We start from the raw sequence: 19,818 nt of genomic DNA, 5'->3' as shown, positions 1-19,818 counted from the left end.
CGTTTTAATTTGTAAAGGTTTCAAAATGAGTTTTAAACCTAAAGGTAAATCCAACTTATGTGATGTCATGCTGGTTCACTCTTTGTTGCAGACACCTTCGTGTCAAATTCTTCCGTGTATATTGGAATGTGTTTGTACAAGTTTAAATTGGGATGTGGCAAAGAAAATTATTAACGTCTCTTGTATTAATGTTAGCATTTAAGCTAGCTAGCGATTAGCGCCCCTGGTCCGGTTTATCAAAGTGTGGTTATCAATTATGTTTTCTTTTACGATAACTTAAATTTAAAACTACTACTACGGCTCTTTGATCACTCTGATGCGGCTCAGCTGCATACTTGCCGACCTTCCCAATTTTTCCGAGAGACTTCCGGATTTCAGTGCCTCTCCTGGAAATCTCCCGGGGCAAATATTGTCCGATTTTCACCCGGACAACAATATTGAGGGCGTGCCGTGATGGCACTGCCTTTATTAGCGTCCTCAACAACCTGTCGTCGCGTCCGCTTTTTCACCATACTATCTGTGTGCCGGCCCAGTCACATGTTGTATGTGGCCTCTGCTCACATACGTAAGTGACTGCAAGGCATACTTGGTCAACAGCCATACAGGTCACACTGATGGTGGCCGTATAAACAACTTTAACACTCTCACTAATATGCGCCACAATGTGAACCCACACCAAACAAGAATGACAAACACATTTCGGGAGAACATCCGCACTGTAACACAACATAAACGCAACAGAACAAATACCCAGAATCCCATGTATCCCTAACTCTTCCGGGCTACATTAGAACCTCCCACTACCACCAACCCCCCCCCCCCAACCCAGCCCACCTCAACCGACTCACGGAGGGGGTGGGGGGGCTGATGTGTGGGGGGCCAGGGTTGGGGGGGAGGGGTTTGGTGGTAGCGGGGGTGTATAATGTAGCCCGGAAGAGTTAGGGATGCATGGGATTCTGGGTATTTGTTCTGTTGTGTTACGGTGCGGATGTTCTCCCGAAATGTGTTTGTCATTCTTGTTTGGTGTGGGTTCACAGTGTGGCGCATATTAGTAAGAGTGTTAAAGTTGTTTATACGGTCACCATCGGTGTGACCTGTATGGCTGTTGACCAAGTATGCCTTGCAGTCACTTATGTGTGTCTGCAGAAGCCTCATATAACATGTAACTGGGCTGGCACGCTGTATGTACAGGTTGTAGAGGGCGCTAAAGGCAGTGCCATCACGGCACGCCCTTATTATTGTTGTTTGGGTGAAAATCAGCAGGCATTCGAGAGAATAGTTGCCCTGAAATTCGGGAGTCTCCCGGAAAAATCGGGAGGGTTGGCAAGTATGGCGCTGTCAAGCTCCATTCATATAAAACTTGCGGGCCGCACTAACATTACATTTTCATATTAAGGTGCGGGCCGCGTGCCTGAGACCCCTTGTTTATACATAGCACAAAGCAAAAAAAAACTTTGTATGCAGTGTTATTTCATTTTAAATTTCAAAAGAGTTTTGTGGCTCCCATTGTTTTCTTTAATTTGTGAAACGGGTCAAAATGGCTCTTTGAGTGGTAAAGGTTGCCGACCCCTGTACTAGGGATTAAGGTTGCAACAATCAAACTATTTTAGCAATAGATTAAACTATCGATTAGTTTTTTTGATTATTTGAGTAATCGGATAAAACAAACTTTATATTTTAGGGAGATTAGTTGAAATAAACAAAAAAAATTCTGCTTGGCATAGCGGTCATTCTTTTTTTTTTTTTAAATGCACATCATCAACATTGAGATTATACTTTTAACATGTTTGCATTAATTAAAAAAATATTGTAATAAAAAAACCTGTTCGCCACCACGCAGCTCACAGCACCCACACACCATGGCTGTGTGGAAAATATGTACTTTCTGTTTCATTCCTTGAACCAGTAGTATTTGTCCACATTCCTCTGGAGTTTTACCGCAGTTTATCTTTAATAACATTTATCATCCATCCATCCATTTTCGACCGCTTGTCCCTTACAACCCTAAATTGCAATTAATCAAAATTTCAAAGTGTGTTTAATTCTAATGGATATATTGTTGGCTGAACTTCTTTAAATATGTGTAATTTTTTCCTTAAAAAAATGCATGTGTCATAGTAAATTATGCAAATTAAATGAAAACATATTTTGGCCACGACCATGCCACCATGAATAGATTGAAATTCTGTATGAAAATGGAGGTACAACTGTATTTGGGGAATAAAAATAAAGATTACAAATTCCATGACAAGGTTGTGAGGTCACAATGGACAAAAGAAGCACCAAAGCACTTGTGCAGTATTTAACAACGTACTAAACAAAGCTGTGACGGAATTACCACCTGGCCAGACAGCATTCTCTAGCCAGGCACAGTTTTATTAGACATGTACACACATTCTCATTTCAAATTGTCATGTGATGCTGCTGCTTGGTGAGGGAAGAGAAAGAGGTGGGAAGAGGTGGGACCACAACACATGTACACCTGAAACTCAACAAACTTTACAGCGCTAACAATGATCTGCTATTGCTGTAATAACACAACACAAATGATTATTTGTTGCCAGCCCAAGAGAAAAGGCATCTTTTTGTCAGCACACAGAAAAAAGTAGTCTATGTCTCCTTGCTGGCTTTCAGCCTCCTCAGATAACATTTGTCACCTTGTTATGGCCCATAAAATCAGATAAATAACCATTCAAAAATCGCCAACAATACTCAATTTACATTTCGTGTCTTGAAAATTATTAGTGATATTGTTATTATAAGCGCTAAAGCAGACAAACTATTTATAGCGGCGACATAATCACTTCCGTGTCTCCCTTTGTTTACATCATCGAGTGGTCTGCTGTTTCCTCGCTTCCCTGCTCCCTGTAAGTTTATTCCAGATCATTAATCATGCATTTCATCTGGACATGAGACATCTGAGAAGGTAATCCGACAAATTGGGACACTTTGACAGCCTATTTCGGACCTGGAACTGGCGAGAACGATACGAAAAGCACTTGTTTCCCCCGCACCCCCACCTCGTTTCTTCACGAAGATTATGAGACATTTTTCATCTAAATGGAAATATGAACATCTTAGCAGTCGGTATCCTATTGACAGCAGACCTAACACAGTAAGTGATGTTTTATTATGTTTGTTGGCTCTCATGAAGTCTGTAGTGGGCAGAAATCAGTGATGAAGAAAAAAAAGCAAACGTGATGCGTTTTTGAAATTGATGCGCCGCCTATGATTAAATTGATCAAAATACGTAAATAATAAATGTTATTATAAATGTGACCGTTACTACAATACATATACTGTATACTTACAGGATGTCTATAAAACCTTATTGGAGGTCTTGGGATATTTTTTAGGGGCTCTATATGCAGAATTGAACGGCTCCCATAGGCTCCATTGTAATCAGACTTTTGATCAAATGTATTTAATATTTAGAATGCAAAAACAAAACATCTATCATTATGTCTTTCATCATGATTGTGAACTATAGGCAAAATTCCAAAACAAGTTCCCCTGTAAGTTGAATGTGCCAGTCTGTCTTTTGTTGAGTCCTACAAAGTGTTTATACTGTAAGTATGTACTTGTTACACACCAGCTGTTAAGATTGTAACATGCATTTAGCTGTAATTTTCATTAACACATTTGGAGGTGTTGACATTGTCACATAAAATTAATAAAGCTAATCGGTAGCATGTTCATTTTTACATTTTTATTAGTTACACTCAAACGATTAATCGAAGCAACGGAATATAAATTAAAGCATTTTTTCCAAATCAAATCTATTAATCGTTGCAGCCCTATTTGTTGGCATGGAACATTGCATTAAAACAGCCCGCTACAATCACGCCTGTTTGACCGCTAATTGCTTGAGCCGGTGCCGAGGTTGCAACCAGAGATGACGCCACGTGCAATTAAAAGAATCAAAATATGCTATCCTTTAATTTTACGTTAATTGGTACCCAGTAGAATTGGGTAGGTGCCTACTTCTCCTTCTGACTGATTTTCAAATGCGCATGGTTTTTCAGTTTCCTTCAATACTGGTGAGCCGTGCAGAACTGACACAGTACTGCGCAGTCAAAATAGCGTACTATTCAAGAGGACCATAAGAATGTCAATAATTATCGCTCCAAAAAGCTTTCTTTCTTTGCCAAAACACACAAAGCCTTGTAAAAATCCGTCAGACATAGAATGATGTAGTGTGCGAGGAAGCCATCCAGCTGATAGGATTCATGTTTGTTTTTCATAATTGTTTTTCTGCCTCCTCAAAAAAATAGTAAGTAGATAACGGCCAACCTTTTTCAGTTTATCTGCCGGCGTGCAAAAAGCAGAAATGCAAATGACCGTGACTGAAAGCATGCTTGGTATCGTTCATTCGAGCCTAACAAAGCAATATATGTTAACTATGCCTCATTCCTCTCTAAAAGACCTTGATGGTATGAAAATTATGTCAAACACTGGTGGACATACTTCCCTACATCTAGCGCTGAAGAGCTAAAAATGCTATGCTATGTATAAATGTAAAAATGTATTGTGAATACAAACAAGCCCGTAAACAAAAATGAATGGCAATCTTATTTGAATAAAGTGCAACCAACACTTTAGGTTGAATTAACAAGAGGAAACCTTTTCTGCTTACATCGACAGTAATAAATAACACATCAAATATAGATATAAAGATATAAATGCCGTTAAATGTAGCTTTGATGTAGCAAGCTACTTCTACCGTGTAGCTTGTAGTGTAGCTTGCTATTATTCTCCGGTGATAGCGTTTCCTGTAGCTTAGATATATTAACCAAGAGTAACTTGTAGCTTAGCCTACTACATTTTCCAAGTAGCTTGCCCATCACTGTTTACAGCACAGCATGTAGGAGAATAGGAGCACTTGATTTGCTCACCCTAACCCACCTATAGCCTAGTAAAGGTTATCTCGTCTCACTGGAGCATTTTTTCTTTTTGTTTTATCAGGTATCAGAGCTATGTTTTAATGTTATCAGATTTGTTGGTTAAAAATTCCTCATAAGGGCCCAATAATATTTATTGTGCACTGCTAATGTATATTGCTTAATCTTTGTGGATGTTTTGAGCTGGCTCGACCTCTTTCTCAGAACCAATTAGTTCTCCTTGACCTATCAAATTGTGCCGCTAAATATGCTCATAGTTTGCTTTGAACCAATATGAAGTCATGCAAATATTAAAATTCTATAATTAGCAGTATTTTCATTCTGAAGGCCTGGTAAATATGTGCTTAAAGTTCAGTAGGGTCAGACCAATGATCCCAGATCAGTGAAGGAAATAAGTATGAAGCATATGAATCATAACCAGAGGCTATATTACATGCTCAGATTATTTGCAATACTAAGACAAATTACTCCACAAAGTCAAAACAAGGACATGTCATTTAACCTATGGGGTGGCAATTATTACATAATGATAGTGGAAACATTGGCAGTGTTATGATCGATATAATCACTGTTTCTGGGCTCTCCTTACCGCCATATGATTAATAACGAGCAGACTTAAGAGATTACCTTTCTTTTACAAGCGAAAAATGACTAAGATATGATAAGAAATGTATGGGGTTATAAGTGTTTTACACAGGACTGCAATCTATCTGTGGTGATAGGTTACGTGGTCTTGACGTCATCATCTAATCATATGACAGAATAGGCTGTGACTTGTGCACAAGGGAAAAAAAATGCATTTAAAGGGGAACTTCACTTTTTATTTTATTTTGCCTATCGTTTACAATCATTATGAGAGACAAAAGTTTATTTTTTGCATTCAAACATGTAAAAATCAGCTCGTTTTAGGTAGTTAGAAATGCCTCTAAATACCTTAAATCACTTTAAAAATGCATTCAAAAACCGTCAACAATACTTATTTTACATTCCGTAACCTGTATTATAACCAGACTGTAGCTACATTGTTATTGTAAGAGCGAACACTGAGGAATTCTTTTTTCCTAGCGTAGTAACACATTAGCGTGGTACGGTATTTGCCGTGAAAGCTACCTACTGCAAGAGATAAGCTTGCTTCTACGTCAGCACGAAACACGTTTGAGTTTGTAATGCACAACACAATGCGATAACACCAATCTACAGTATCTGTAAAGTGTTAGCCCACATTTCATGTTTTGTCTGTAGACAGCTAGCTTGATAACGTATGCACTGTAGTGAACGGTATCATGATGAATAGTATAGTGACTCACTTGATGGACAGTTTGGTCAAGCTGGTTGGGGACGTTTCCAGTTGATTTGGGCACTCCATTAATTCGGCATAGCTTGGCTCAAAAGTTCCAAATTTGCAGGGTGACCATGTCACACTCTCTTTTCTGTCTGCTCCAATGTTTTAGCCTCTTCTTCGTGCTCACTTTTATAAGCAGCAGTTCATCCTTCGCATATTTAGTTTCAAAAAGATAAGATTGTGAATCCTGATTTGTCTAAAAAATAGTCGTCTCTGTTGTCTATTACAAAGTCTGCCATAATTAGAAAAGAGTCGCGTTTGATTGCGGGAGTAGGAACAAATTTGTTGCAGGAAGTGGAAAGTGCGCTGCTATGGAAACGGAAATAAACGCGGCAAAGAATTAGTTCTGGCTGTGCATTAAATGACCAAAATATGGTAAATTTTGTATACATTACATATTGTTATGATTGTGTCTGTTACTACATTATATATAGATTTGCAGCGTGTACATAAAACATTGATGGAGGGTTTTGAAGTTGTGTTAGAGGGCTTTGAAGGTTCCAACGGTGACTCCCAATAGCCGCATCTTGCAAGCGTTTTTTTTATCATCTTTAAAATCCTAAAAAAAAAGACGTGTTCTTGTCTCTCATAATGATTGTGAAAGATAGGCAAAATTTTGAAAGAGTGACAAGAGGGCTCACTGTGTTTCGTTAATTCTACTGTTAAATAAACACGCTCAGGTGCTGAGAGTGAGTGAGACGTCTTTCTCCCGGTAAAAGCGAGAGACGAACAAACGTGAAGCTCAACATGTTTGATTGGCGAACCAGGCTGTTACTGAAATGCTGGTGATGACGGAGGGAGAAAAAAACCATCAGCCTTGTGTGGTTACTTATAGCACTAATTAAAACCTCGATGTTGAATCATAAGAGCCTCATTAAAGCCGGCAAAGATATTATTGGTCCGTTATCAGCAACAACAAAAAAAAGCATGGAATTATATGAGCTTGCGTGTAAAATTTCTGATACAAGCAGTCCTGCATCGTGTTTACATGTACAAAGCTGGACAGACAGTTCACATTTAAATGTCCTCTGTTAAACACAGTAGTAGTAGTCAAGTTATTTACAAAAAGTTCACATCTAAATGTCCTCCGTTAAACACGGTAGTAGTAGTCAAGTTATTTACAAAAAGTAAACATGGTAGGCTATAGGCTACTAGGATCTAGAATCTACACGACAGCTAAGCACACAATAGCCCACAAGCTAGGCCTACGTAATAAGTAGGGATGTGATCATCGATCGGCCGATTATTGTGACAAAGTATGTGCTCGCCATTACTGATTATTGCCTTTTAAGGCCAATCAACTCTGGTCAATATTTTACTTATTTTTAGTCCCACTGCCGATAAGTGGCTAGCATCTAATTATGTGTCTCCATCAGAGTAGAGTACCCAAAAATTGCACTCAAGTAAGAGTACTGTTACTTTAGAATAATATGACTCAAGGAAAAGTAAAAAGTAGTCATCAATACAATTACTTATTGTATTGATGACTATAGTAAGAGTAAGTAAGTATTCCGCAAAAAAACTACTCGGGTATTGAGTAACTTGTAAGGAACTTCAGATTTTTTTTGTAGGTATTTTATAATGGTTTCTGGACAACAATTGTAGTTGATGTGTGCATGTGTCTAAACCAGGGGTCACCAACGCGGCGCCCGCGGGCACCAGGTCGCCCGTAAGGCCCAGATAAGTCGACCGCTGGCCTGTTCTAAAAATAGCTCAAATAGCAGCACTCTCGTCAGCTGATGCGCGAGCGCGTAACTGCGGCTGCTTGGCAACCAGCCAAACCCCACTTAATAAAATTATATTTTATTTTAGAGCACATCCACATCCCTATTCACCTAGGCAACCCCAGGAAATATATATAATTCGGCATTATCAGTTTACGTTCACGCGCAGGTATAACGCGGCGCGCTCCCGTCTCGTCTGCTGGTGCGCGAGCCCGGTAATTAGACAGCTGTGTCAAATAAAAGAGGACAAAAGACGCTAGCGCAGAGTGGAGAAAGGTTTGGTTCATTACAGATAACACAGAGTTGTGCCAAAAGTGTACTATAACTGAAAGCTGAACGGACAGCCGGTAAGATTGCACTTTATTTCTCTTTTTGGGTGTGGCGCACCTGTTGCGCTCGTGAGATGGGGGGCTGCATGTAGCGTGCTTAGTCTGGAGGCTAAATACACACGGTGTTTTGTGTAACTGTTGTTTGGTAAGGAAGTGTTGATATTCTTTGCTTAGTTTGATAAATGTTGGAGCAGTTTGCTTCATCAGGAGGGTGAAGTCGCTCAACTTAAAGTGTTGGATTTAACTGTGTTGGATCATTGGCTGCTAGTGAGGGCATAGAAAAGGGGTATTTTTCTACCAGCAGACAGCGTTTAAGATTGAGTGTTTCACTGCTAAATTAATAATATATTTATATTGGATATGGATTTTAAACATGTATCTAAAATAGGTGGTTAATTGGTTAGGTATTTATGTATTTGCATATTGGGTTTTCTGCTGCATTTATCTATTGTGTTTCTGGTGTTAAATGTATTTTATATGTATCTTGGTGCATTTATGTTGAGACAATTTATTTAAAATCTGAATTAACTTAAAGGGAAAATATTAATCCATTTTCTTGCACTTGTTTAATTGTTAAGTGTTTGATAGCCTGATTAATAATTGTAAATTATGGGATTCATAATTGATTGATTTTTTACAGCATGTTAATCTTGTGGTGTTTTGTCCTTAAAGGTTTTTCACCTACTAAAGAAGCTAAAGGCTACTAAAGACAGCTAAAGAAACTAAAGTCTACTAAAGTCTACTAACACTGCTAAAGACTGCTAAAAAGACTAAAGAAGAAAAAAGAAGCTGTTTCTTCGTTGGAAAAACTTGCAAACTAAAGGGAAAAAAAAGGAAAAAAGTAACTACTGTCTGGTCTTTTGAGTGAAATCCAGAAGCTACATTCAGCATTGGTACATCCCTTCAAGTGTGGGATAAGCACAGTGAAAAAAGCAAAACACTTGACAAGCACTTACCAGTGAGCTGCCTCTATTTTTTAAATGTTATTTATTTACTAGCAAGCTGGTCTCGCTTTGCTCGACATTTTTAATTCTAAGAGAGACAAAACTCAAAAAAAATTTAAAAATCCAAGAAAATATTTTAAAGACTTGGTCTTCACTAACTGACAAAGAAACAGATAACATATTTGGTGTCCAGTTCAAAGTGTGACATGATTTATTTAAAAATTTGGGAGTTGACTTTTGTATTTTACATGAGTTATTATTTGTACAAACATGGTGCAAAGTAATTCATGATTTGTTCAAAAATGTTAGTGGCTAGCTAGTTAAAATGGGATATTGTGATTTCACAAGACTGTCTTAAAAGTGATCATTTGAAAATGTTCAATTTGAAAAATGTGCACTTAGAGAAAATATAAAAATAAAGTGTTGCATATTGATATTTATCTGTTTCTATATACAGTATATTTATTGTGAGAAATCATTAAGATGATCAGTGTTTCCACAAAGATAAATATCATTAATTATCAATAATAACAGAGTTAAAGGTAAATTGAGCAAATTGGCTATTTCTGGCATATTATTTGTGTATCAAACTGGTAGCCCTTCGCATTAATCAGTACCCAAGAAGTAGCTCTTGGTTTCGAAAAGGTTGGTGACCCCTGGTCTAAACCATAAAAATATACTATTTGTTGCAATATGTTTTCTCTAGTTAGAAGTTGAATTCTTGTAGGCTGAAATGTGAACATTTCTACTGACAGGTGACAGCATATGATATAAATGTTATTTTTACTAGTTTGACATGCACCTGGGGATAGGTGGATTGGCAACACTAAATTGGCCCTAGTGTGTGAATGAAAGTGTGAATGTTGTCTGTCCATCTGTGTTGGCCCTGCGATGAGGTGGCGACTTGTCCAGGGTGTACCCTGCCTTCCGCCCAAATGCAGCTGAGATAGGCTCCAGCACCCCCCGCGACCCCAAAAGGGACAAGCGGTGGAAAATGGATGGATGTATAAAATTCATCATTGCAGATCTGTGCTGCCTTGTCTGATATCATGTCCCTTTTTACAGTCAGTACAATTCTATGTACCAAATTAGTCTGATTTGTCAAATAATTCAGTTTGTTCTATTTTCACAGCTACATGTAAAGTTCTAGTTTTTATCATCTTATCACTAATGTGACTGTTGGCAATATGCAATGTGCCTCTTGTACACTAGGGGGCGATTTTGATAATTTTAGCTTGTTTAGCTATGTAGAAATGTAAATGCAGTAGAAGAGAATGCTACATGCTAATAAGTTAGCGCTAGTAACTTTCAAGCTCCAGATCTAACCGATAACAACTTTCCACTGCTATTTAGTGTTGTTGGTAATGTTTTACACTTAATTGACACTTGTGGTTATTAGGGTCATTGGAGACATACAAAAAGATTGCTATCTTAGTCAATTGTTGTGGGAGGTTTTGGCTTACCAGTTGTCTCAAACAGCCGGGATGTGCTGGTGTCATGTCACATAATTAAAATGTCTTCTTTTGGCAACATTCAGACACTTGTTAAAAACAAGTAGGTTTTGATTTTATCATACAACCGCCCACTGTTAATTTTGATAACAGTTTTTAATTTAGTTTGAGTCATTGTCTCTTAACGAAAATGTATTTTAGTTTTACTCATATTTTAGTCTCGTAAATTAATTTAGTTTTAGTCGACTAAATACTCAACATTTTAGCTGACTAAAATCATAGTAAATTTTGCTTACTAAAATATAAAGTATAACAGACTATAAGCATCTTTGAAGTTGTCTTGAAAGCACTTTTAACAATTATTTATTATTGCAGAACATCTCAAAAACTAAATTCACAACAAGACCTGCATTCCATGAATATTTCCATCCATCCATCCATTTCTACCGCGTATTCCCTTCGGGGTCGCGCAGGGCGCTGGAGCCTATCTCAGCTACAATCGGGCGGAAGGCGGGGTACACCCTGGACAAGTCGCCACCTCATCGCAGGGCCAACACAGATAGACAGACAACATTCACACTCACATTCACACACTAGGGCCAATTTAGTGTTGCCAATCAACCTAGCCCCAGGTGCATGTCTTTGGAGGTGGGAGGAAGCCGGAGTACCCGGAGGGAACCCATGCAGTCACGGGGAGAACATGCAAACTCCACACAGAAAGATCCCGAGGCCGGGATTGAACTCACGACTACTCAGGACCTTCGTATTGTGAGGCAGACGCACTAACCCCTCTGTCACCGTGCTGCCTCCATAAATATTTCAATAAGTATATTTCACACTAACCGTATAGTGTGTTATTATTTTAGCTAAAATTAAGCATTTTTTCCCAAATATTGAATAATATATGACTAAAATTGTCAGATGAAGAACCACACTAGTTTTATTCTAGATTGGCAGGTAGGTATCACAAAAGTAGTGGTTTAATAAGCAGTCTACGGTCTACTGTATGAGTCATTTGGAAATTAGTTTAGGCCTACAGTTGCATAGATGTCCTGATGATTAGCCTGCAAAAGACGCTTCAAGTTGGTTGTATTTTTACTGCAGAAAATCAAGCCACACGGTTTACAACATATCTTGTTATTTACCGTTGTAAAAGTAAAATGTCTCCATATGTCTTCCAGGTGTAGAAGATATAAATGATAAATGATAAATGGGTTATACTTGTATAGCACTTTTCTACCTTCAAGGTACTCAAAGCGCTTTGACATTATTTCCACATTCACCCATTCACACACACATTCACACACTGATGGCGGGAGCTGCTATGCAAGGCGCTACCAGTACCCATCAGGAGCAAGGGTGAAGTGTCTTGCCCAAGGACACAACAGACGTGACTAGGATGGTAGAAGGTGGGGATTGAACCCCAGTAACCAGCAGCCCTCCGATTGCTGGCACGGCCACTCTACCAACTTCGCCACGCCGTCCTGAAAATATTTGTATAACAATACAGTAGAGATGTAACGATATAATAATTTCATATCAAGTTTATTTTGACCAAAATTATCACAGTTATCATTACTATCTCAGCATTGTGGAATATGCTCAAAACGCTTTTTAAACGTAACTACACACTGTTGGAAAAGTCACTATTGTTCATGTCTTGAGTTTCTTATGCCTCACTGTATCATTCTTAGTGTTGTATCGGTTTTAATACGGCATGGCAAAGTTGGTAGAGTGGTCGTGCCAGCAATCGGAGGGTTGCTGGTTACTGGGGTTCAATCCCCACCTTCTACCTTCCTAGTCACGTCCGTTGTGTCCTTGGGCAAGACACTTCACCCTTGCTCCTGATGGGTGCTGGTTAGCGCCTTGCATGGCAGCTCCCTCCATCAGTGTGTGAATGTGTGTGTGAATGGGTGAATGTGGAAATACTGTCAAAGCGCTTTGAGTACCTTGAAGGTAGAAAAGCGCTATACAAGTATAACCCATTTATCATTATTTATTTATAATATGCAGACTTTTATTGTTGTACTGTAAATATTGGTTTGTACTGTAGCACTTAAAGGTGTATTTAAAAGAAAAGGGCGTGATAGATAAAGTCTATTAAAATGATGAATTACTTCTGGCATGGGTTGTCCTACTCTGGTCAACGGTACTTGAACGCACCATAAAACACCTCCGTGTTGTTACAGCTGAGGAAGACTGATCATCATAATTCCGTTCTAAGAGAGCACAGCTTGTAGGTTCAATGTGCACAACTGAATAGTTTAGTTGCTCAGACAGTAATGTGTTTATGTAAGTTTAGATTGAGGTATGTTGTTTTTAACGAGGAAAGACATACTGTATATATGTCTCTTGTTTTCATGTTAGCATTTAAGCTAGCCAGCTGGCGGCACGAGTCAGTCCGCCATGGATTTATCAAAGTACAGTTATCAATCTCAGTTTCTTAGGACGGGAGTTTCGCCGCCGTCATCATTATTACAGTTTATCGTTACATCCTTACAATTTACTAAGTCTTGTTTCCCGGAGACAAATCCAAACAACGTGTCTCAGTAGTTTTAGTTCTGATTGGATCCCCGAAGTGAGGCTCCGTTTGGTTGGTAAAAAGAAGTCAAACGTCACTAAAGCTTATGTTGGATTGGCAAAACAGAGTCATGTGACAGTGCCTTTCGGAAGAAAGCTTGCTGACAATATGAAATTGTCTTTGGAAGTTTTAATCAATACATTATAGAATAATTATGATACAAATAAATGTAACAATCGTAATGAAACTCAATGCAACGGAGTAAAAGTAGCATTTCTTATACACAAAAATACTCAATTAAAAGTAAAAAGTATGTTACATTAAAACTACCATGACAAGTAAAGTAAATGTAACGGCATAATTGTAGCGTGTTACTACCCGGCTCTGATCTCCACACACTACATTTCCGTGCACTAAATTTGTTTGATTTCTCAAATCGTTTGTTTTTTTCTATTTTATCCGACAAAATCTCCAAGTGCCCATGCACACTCTCAAATGCGACATTGGTCATACGCCATGTGCCTCCCGTACACTGGGGGGCGCTTTTTTTTTTGCGCACGAATAACTGAATAATTTTTCCGGTTGACCTATGACTTCACACTAGGCTTTGCGGATCCTAACTGATGTCCGCTGTAGTATTGACACAGATTACAAATATTACTTCTCTAATGGTTATGCTGTTGTTAAATAGCAGGCAGCATCAAGAAATTATCTTGGATTGCGCTATGGACATGACGCTACTACCAAGAATGTATCAGGTTTGGATGCAAAGAAAGGCAGCGGAAGAGTTTTTTCTAATACATTTTCGGACGAAAATCATGGAAACAAAACTTTTGAATGTCTCAAAGTTAATTCAAAAGGCTCTGTGGATTGATGGAAGGAGTTTTAAATCCGAAGGAAAAGACCGTTCGCACCCCAACTGATATCCAGAAGAAGGTTGCAATTGTTCTTGACTATCTTGCCCGAAAATTAATGAGTTGGTTTGCACAAATGCAGCATGAAGAGGTTTGTGTATGATTTATTATTCACCTTTAATATACCTGGTTTATTATCTTTCATCTCGTTCATATTTTGTTCGGGAGTCCGAATTAAGCCAGCATTTTACATTTCCTTAGCTACCTTCTTCTTCTTTTTTTAATCATGCTTTAGCAGATACAACTTTTAAGAAAATACATTCAAATAACCTATCACTGATCTGCATCTACTCAGATGTTTGATGATTACAAGTCCTTGAGTTTTAAGGGATTACAGTCATAAACTGAGGAGGTCTTTGGTCAGCCTCTTCTTAAAAGCATGAATACTACTTGATTTAATGTCTCCAACAACCACAGGGGGAAGGCTTTTCCATATTGTAATAGCAGAGTGGAGAAAGCTCCTGTCGAGGCATTTGGGTGTTTGACTTTGGGATCACCAGGGCATGGCTTGGTAATACCCTCAGGGTGATTCGACCCACGATGTGGGCTGGGGGTAGCAGTGCTTTAAGATCTGCAGGACAGCTGGGGGTGTGCATCTTATAAAGAGCAGTTGTTGCTGCAATTGCTTGTCGATGACACAGCTTGCTGATGGCGAACTGCTATAGGGCTTTTGATTGATTGATTGATTGAAACTTTTATTAGTAGATTGCACAGTACAATACATATTCCGTACAATTGACCACTAAATGGTAACACCCGAATAAGTTTTTCAACTTGTTTAAATCGGGGTCCACGTTAATCAATTCATGGTAGAAAAGTCCTCATCCACGCTAATTATTTTTAGAGCCTTTTTTGGATGATATTGAGTTGCCTGAGAGTGGTCTAAGCGGCATTCATCCAGGCCCGGCAAAAGTACTCCATAATTCTCCTGACCTGGATCTTGTAGATGTTGGCTCTGCCTTCAGCGCCAAGCTTGTTGGCCAACTTACGTAGCGCTCCAAGACGTTGACCAGCACAATTGCAGATGTTGGACAGGTGGCTGGTCGACGTTAGCTTGGAGTCAATACAAAGACCCAGAACTTCTATCTGCTCACAGAGCCCACTTTTAGTGGCCACAAAACAAAATAAATCTGTTTCTTTTTTCGACCATCGATGCACTTCAAAATGTTCTGTTCTTTAATTTATGAAGTAAATAAACAGACTGGCGCGTGCACAATACGAAGGGTCCTCTCTGGCCGCACACACCCCCTCGAGAGATCTAGTTTCCAATCGCATAATCCAGGTGTGTTCGTCTGACTTTTCAAATACCGAACACAATCGGATTAAGGTGTTTTCATGGGTTGTAGGAGGCTTATTTAGATCCAAATTATTTAAGAAATCTGAATAATTTAGTGCATGGACATGTACGGAGTGTGGAACCACTCCCCGGAGCTAATAATAATCACCTCTATTACGGAAAATAAACCACATTTCTTAGTATCTTAAGAAATATTAAATCTCTAGTATTGGAAGTGAAAAGGCTGTATGAGCAAATGCGCTGCACACACAATGTTAACAAGATAATTAGCATAACAATGTGGACTAATACTGTTTTTCATGGATCCATGCGCCAGGTCAAAGAGAGATTGGTAATACCCCTGGGAAATTTCTGCACAACGTGCCAGGTGGTGTAGTCAGACAACGATAAGGAAACACAACGATTTGATGGACTAACAAAACCGTTTCCATGGCTGTGAAAGCCTGGAGAGCATGTGGGGATCCACTGGAGGCCTGAAGAGTTGTGTAATATTCCATTTTCGTGGCTTAGTGCCAGGCTCAAAAGGAAAAAGACTGGCTGCAATAAAAAAGACTCTCCAGCCACTGTATGTGTGTGTGGCTGCGTGTTTGTGTGCGTGAGAAAGAAAAAAGGCCAAAAAACAAAAGCTCAGTGGAGATGCATGTGGCTCAAATTACAGAGTCAAATATAATATACCACAAGGAGAGAATCCACAAGGAGAGAATACACAAGTAGTGTTGAAGCTGTATTGTATTTCCCTTCTTGTTCAATACGGCATGAATACACAACACACTGCCAAAAGACATACACTTATCAAACAATCACACTTACAGCATTTGCTCTGTATCAGATTGTATTAACTACTGTAAAAATCTCCGTAACAATAGTTACAAAACGTAAGCACCAAATGTATTTTTTCCCTTTCAGGTATGCTAGTACCTCGGTTTTTGTTTGTATTCCAATAGGTCTGACGGAGACTGAATTATATGAAAATCAAAGCAATTTCTCACATAAAATATTGTAAATCCAGATAATCCCTTCCAGAAACCCAAAAATATGAACACAAAGCACATTTTATAGGGAATAATTATAGTTTTACATGTAGAAAACAATGTGAAATACGTATAAATAATGAACAAATCTAAATTGTTTATTCCAAATGATTCATAATTGTCGAAAATAAATTTAAAAATTTTCTTTTTTTGCAATTTTTTTGGGCAGCACGGTGAAAGAGGGGTTAGTGCGTCTGCCTCACAATACGAAGGTCCTGAGTAGTCGTGAGTTCAATCCCGGGCTTGGGATCTTTCTGTGTGGAGTTTGCATGTCCTGCCCGTGACTGCGTGGGTTCCCTCCGGGTACTCCGGCTTCCTCCCACCTCCAAAGACATGCACCTGGGGATAGGTTGATTGGCAACACTAAATTGGCCCTAGTGTGTGAATGTGAGTGTGAATGTTGTCTGTCTATCTGTGTTGGCCCTGCGATGAGGTGGCGACTTGTCCAGGGTGTACCCCGCCTTCCGCCCGATTGTAGCTGAGATAGGCTCCAGCGCCCCCCGCGACCCCGAAGGGAATAAGCGGTAGAAAATGGATGGATGGATGGAATCAATTTTTGGATAAATGATAAATGATAAATGGGTTATACTTGTATAGCGCTTTTCTACCTTCAAGGTACTCAAAGCGCTTTGACAGTATTTTCACATTCACCCATTCACACACACATTCACACACTGATGGCGGGAGCTGCCATGCAAGGCGCTAACCAGCAGCCATCAGGAACAAGGGTGAAGTGTCTTGCCCAAGGACACAACGGACGTGACTAGGATGGTAGAAGGTGGGGATTGAACCCCAGTAACCAGCAACCCTCCGATTACTGACCCGGCCACTCTACCAACTTCGCCACGCCGTCCGATTAAAAACTAACAACTATAATTGATATCATTATTACTATTTACACTGTTGCTTTTACTATATTTGCATTTATTGAATTTTTTGTTGTATTGTATTAAATAAGTATTGTATTTCTATGTCTTCTCAATTGCTTGGTAAATTTATATCCTAAGTATTGTAAAGCTGTGATTGAGTTGGAGTTTCTTTTATTCAACCGATTAACATTCTGTGATTTTTGTAAATAAAATTGTAAAGATATTTAAAAAATTATTTTTTTTTACACTAGGCGTATAAATCATACCGCAAAAGCCAAGAGGAGCTTTTCTAACCAGTAATGAAAAGGTTTTATTATCATTTATATAACAAATAATATATCGTGCTGAATCGAGAACCAATTTTGAACCAAATCATCACCCCAAGAATTAAGATCAAATGGAAAGGTCCCTAAAAATTCTCCTCTCTAATAAATTAACATTAAATGTCACTTTTACTGTTATTGAAGACTCTTGCTGGCTAAAACGGCAATGAGAGAGAGGGTAGGAGCCACGCGGAAGCCACCCTTGTGCTTTGCTACAAGTTCTTTCTTAAATGTAATGTTTTTCACCTTCTTTATCAAAGTGCTGGCACTTGCAACTTTCTTTAGTCAAACCCTGCATGACATGGTTTCATTTTTGTGTCACTTTTCCACTATTTGTATGTTTCCTGTTAATTATTGATTTGATCATTTATTGACTGGTATATTTTAAATGTTGCAATATCGATTCACAAGGCATAATGTTGATCGTAAAAATAAGGTAAGTATTGTACGATCGTATGTCAGCAGCCAAGGGAGGAGCAACCTGTAAGCTTTTTATAAATGGTTACATTACCATTTATATGCCAAATAACAATTGTGATACATATTGTTATTGCAAGAGGCTGCAATATAAGGTATATGGTCATAAAGCATGTGTGTCAACCTCGTTTTTACTGAGGACCACATTGCAGTTATGGCTGCCCTCAGAGGGCCGCTTGTAACCATAAATAATTTATGAATATAAATCTATAGCGATTCACCTACAATTGCCTACATATGTATTTATTAACACAATTTTACTAATAACACTCAAGCCATGTACAAAGTAACACACGTTCAGTCAAACAAATAAACACAGTGCTATCATAAGGCCTAATGCAACCCCCAAACATCTCTGTCCCACAGCTTTTAAAGTCAAGTAATACTACCTCATGCCATGTACAGAGCCACACAAGGTATCAGTCACATAAAGGTCGCCTAACTTTCCAAGGTATATTAAGCATTATATCATATATTATATACGGCTTTTGGTGCATAATGAAATAACTACGCCCCTGCGCAACATGTGCACGTGGATTAGCTTTGTGTGTTGCTCGCTAAGGATCTAACGTTAGCTATCATTGAATATATATTCTATAATAAAAACAACATGATTGCAAATTGTTAGTTGCTTCTTTTGGAATGTTTTTGTATTTCTGCATGCGCTGCCTGCGTGTACAAGACAGTGGTGAGTGACCAGCATGAACGCCAAACAATTTCTTCACACCGATGAGATATTTTCTTCTATATAATTACCAATTGTAGAGAATATAAACACTAAAACAAGATATGATGTTATGTTAAACCACTGCTAGTAACATAACCTAGCCTGTGGTGTTCCAGTTATTTTTTTGTTTGAAAAATGTAACTGAGAACAAGTGGCAAACAGCTGAATCTCTTTAAAAAAAGGTACAAATGTCAAATAAAACTAGATTAAATAACTGGTTTTAAGGTTAGCGTAAACTAAGTCCACACATACCACTTTGTCTTCTTTCTGGTTGTCAGAAGACAGCAAGCTCCACTCGATATCCAGCGGCCCGGAATCCGCGGGGTCTAAAGTGAACATGCAGTCCAGTTTCACGCTTTGACCGCTGGCTTTCTCAATGGACGTCATTGCTGAGGAGGTTATTTCCAGTCCAACAGTGGAAGCTGAGCAGAGATACAAACAGAGGGGAGGGACATTAGCTCTCAGCTGAGACGAACACACAGCGAGAGCTGTTAAGCTGTTTGAATCGTGTTAGCTAAAAGCATCCCAATACCACCTTTGCACTTTTCGATTCAAAACCAATATTGCGCAAACACGATATCATACATACTTTTATTTTGTAATGTGGAGTGTTAGAAAAGTTTTGATCAAGTGAAATTAGCCACACAGAACAATGGTAGATATGAAAAACCATAACCTATTTATTATTAACCGTCTGGAATGGACTTACGTTGTCTTTAAGTTGAAGTGGAGTGGTAATTGTTTCTTCGACAACACCCAGTGGCCACAATAATTCATTAATTCAGGTGGTGCCTGGCTCAGATGGTAGAGCAGTCATCCAGAAAGGTGAAGATTCCTGGCACAAATCCACCTTCCGCCAACCTAGTCCCTGCCGTTGTATCTCTTGGGTAAGACACTTCAACCACCTTGCTCTCTCCGCCTCCTACACTAGTGTATGTATGTTTGTTACGGGACACTTTTTAACACAC

At 38.8% G+C, this 19,818-nt stretch overlaps 1 protein-coding gene across 1 annotated transcript in view; it reads right to left on the bottom strand.

Moving 5' to 3' along the window:
• LOC133650787 (coxsackievirus and adenovirus receptor homolog) overlaps positions 1 to 19,818 on the bottom strand; it is a 133,030-nt gene that overhangs the window by 56,678 nt on the left and 56,534 nt on the right. Inside the window, 1 exon segment of the mRNA XM_062048434.1 lies at positions 19,103 to 19,272. Within this exon segment, the coding sequence (XP_061904418.1) occupies positions 19,103 to 19,272 (170 nt within the window).

This window comes from Entelurus aequoreus, linkage group LG05 (genome assembly GCF_033978785.1).
Source record: "Entelurus aequoreus isolate RoL-2023_Sb linkage group LG05, RoL_Eaeq_v1.1, whole genome shotgun sequence".
NCBI lineage: Eukaryota > Metazoa > Chordata > Actinopteri > Syngnathiformes > Syngnathidae > Entelurus > Entelurus aequoreus.
Note: the sequence above shows the minus strand (reverse complement) of the source record. Positions and strands in the feature narration are given on the sequence as shown.